Source organism: Humulus lupulus, chromosome 8, assembly GCF_963169125.1.
Source record: "Humulus lupulus chromosome 8, drHumLupu1.1, whole genome shotgun sequence".
Taxonomy (NCBI): Eukaryota; Viridiplantae; Streptophyta; class Magnoliopsida; order Rosales; family Cannabaceae; genus Humulus; species Humulus lupulus.
In genome coordinates, this window is record NC_084800.1 from 41,107,228 (window position 1) to 41,109,804 (window position 2,577).

The 2,577-nt window shown below is 32.5% G+C and overlaps 1 protein-coding gene across 1 annotated transcript; it reads right to left on the bottom strand.

Moving 5' to 3' along the window:
• Nucleotides 1-1,405: 1,405 nt before the first annotated feature.
• On the bottom strand, nt 1,406-2,011 carry LOC133795305 (uncharacterized). The gene is made up of 2 exons (XM_062232761.1): nt 1,700-2,011; nt 1,406-1,621 (listed from the first exon to the last, which is right to left on the bottom strand). Exons 1-2 carry the CDS (start codon nt 2,009-2,011, stop codon nt 1,406-1,408), a joined length of 528 nt encoding a protein of 175 aa, XP_062088745.1.
• Between the last annotated feature and the right edge of the window lie 566 nt (nt 2,012-2,577).

Genomic DNA, 2,577 nt, shown 5'->3' on the forward strand with positions numbered 1-2,577 from the left:
TATCAAATTTTTATCTATTAAGCTCTTCTTATAATCAAACTCTATTTAACCAATTATTTTAAAATTTAAACCTAATTTCTTTATTCGTCAAAAATTTTAGACCAGAAGTTGTTAGGTGTGACTGTGCATCGCGGCCCATATCAATTAGCGCCGCGGCGCCCAGTGACAAATAATTGCTATTTTTAGTTTCATTCTGAGCGTCGCGGCTCTAATGTCTAAAGGTTCTGTGCGCCGCGGCGGGGAAAATGGCACCAAATTTTAATCGCCATTTTAAAAAATTTATCTATTAAGCTCTATTTATAATCCAAGTCTATTTAAACCACTAAGCTTTAATTTTAAACCGTTTTGCTTTAAAGTTAAACCACTTACCTAAGAATGTAAACCTCAAACCAAATGGCATCAAATATTGAACAACTAGGATAAATGGTATCTAATTTTGATCTCAAAATTAAAAGTTTTATCCATCAAGCTATTTTTATAATCCAAGTGTCTTTAAACAACTAAGTTTTAAATTTAAACCGTTAAGCTTTAAATTTAAACCCCTTACCTAAGAATTTAAACCACTAAGCTTTAAATTTAAACCGCTAAGCTTTAAATGTAAACCACTTTCATAAAACTTTAAACCACAATGCAAATGGCTTCAAATTTTGAACCACGTGGCTAAATAGAATTAAATTTTGAACCACAAGGCTAAATGGTATCAAATTTGTATCCATTAAGCTCTATTTATAATCCAACTCTATTTAACAAACTATGTTTTAAATTTAAACCCCTAAGCTTAAATTTTAAACCCCTATGTTTTAAAGTTAAACCACTAAGGTTTAAATTTAAACCACTTGCCTACAAATTTAAACCACAATAAAAAAGGCATCAAATTTTGAACCACAACTCTAAATGGAATCAAATTTTGACCACAATTTATAAATTTTGAACCCCTAAGCTAAAAGACATCAAATTTTGAACCCCTAAGCTAAAAAACAAATGTACTTTAATAAATGTATAAACATTCTTATCCACAAGTCCACAACGCAACAAATATGTATAATATTGCATCTTTATAGTCTTTAGATTGCAACAGATAACAACAGTTCATGCTTTCATGCATAATGCACTGTACTTAAGGACAATAATCAATATCAATGATCATGATATGTATGCAATTCACAACTCAATGTTATCCTTCTTTTAGAATTGGTTGGCTTTTACAATTCTTTCTATTATGCCCCAATATTCCGCAATTTCCGCACTTGAATGTTCGAACATGCTTGGGAAATTCTCCTGTTGATGGAATTCTTTTTTTCTTGGGACGTCCTTGTTTTACTTTGAATTTTGGAGCTTTCATGCTATCTCCTATAATTTCATCTGGGACACTCCAATCATCTTTATCTGGAAGAGGATTAATTGATCATGCATATGTCTCTTTCAAAACAGAATTTTTATACCAATTTGAGCAAAATTTGTACTTGTCCAAGTACTTGCTTTCAATTGTTGCAATAGCATGTGCACATGGAATTCCCTCTAGTTGAAATTCATTACTTGTGCACATATGTTGTTCCAAGTCGACAACAAACACTCGATCACCATATGTGACACTAGATTTCATTGCATCAATTGCATCCACCTGTGAAACAATACAATTATTAAGCAATAAATTTAAAATCCAAACAAAAAGAAAATAAATGTAACTTTAATAACATACCTTCATTCGAAATGCCACATAAAGTTTGATCTCCATTTCATCATTTGCCCATTTTGTCACCTCAACAAATTGGTTGATTGCTGCTTCTTTTCTTGTTGAAAACCATCTTTGAAGCATCTCTCTTATAGCTTCTATTAACGACGTTATAGGCAATTCTCTCGCATGCACAATTGCTGCATTTATAGATTCGGCAATGTTACTTGTAAGAATGTTATACCTCTTCGTTGGAAAGAATGGCCGAGCCCATTTTTCTGGTTTTGCTTCCAAAAGATAAGTGGTCATTTCAGGGCTAATTTTCTGTAATTCAGCCATGGCAGAATAATATTCTTGAGCTGAGTACGCTCTTGAAGCAGTTTCAAATATGGCATGCACATGTAATCCCCTAAACTTAGTCCTTAGATTTTGCTTCAAATGATAAAGACAAACTCCATGATATACACCAGGATACACTTGTTCAACTGCATTTTTGATGCTTTTATGCCTGTCAGATACTATGCACAAGTTTTCTCATTCTCCCATTGCTTCTTTTAGTCTTGTAAAGAACCATATCCATGCATTGTCATTTTCTGAATCCCCAATTCCAAAGGCGAGCGGAAAATTTTGATTGTTTCCATCTTTAACACAAGCTGCATACAGTGTACCTCCACATTCCATCTTTAAAAATGTTCCATCTACCACTATAACTGGTCTACATTGCTTCCATCCATCTAATGAAGCCCCAAAAGCAATAAACATGTATTTAAACCTGTAAAATTTAAATAAAAAAACAACCAATTCCTAGAGATGTAAGATATGGATTGTAATCAGTAAAGCCTTTAATATAGGAATGCAAATCATAAATATTATTCATACCTGTTTTCTTCATCTTTACATACTCT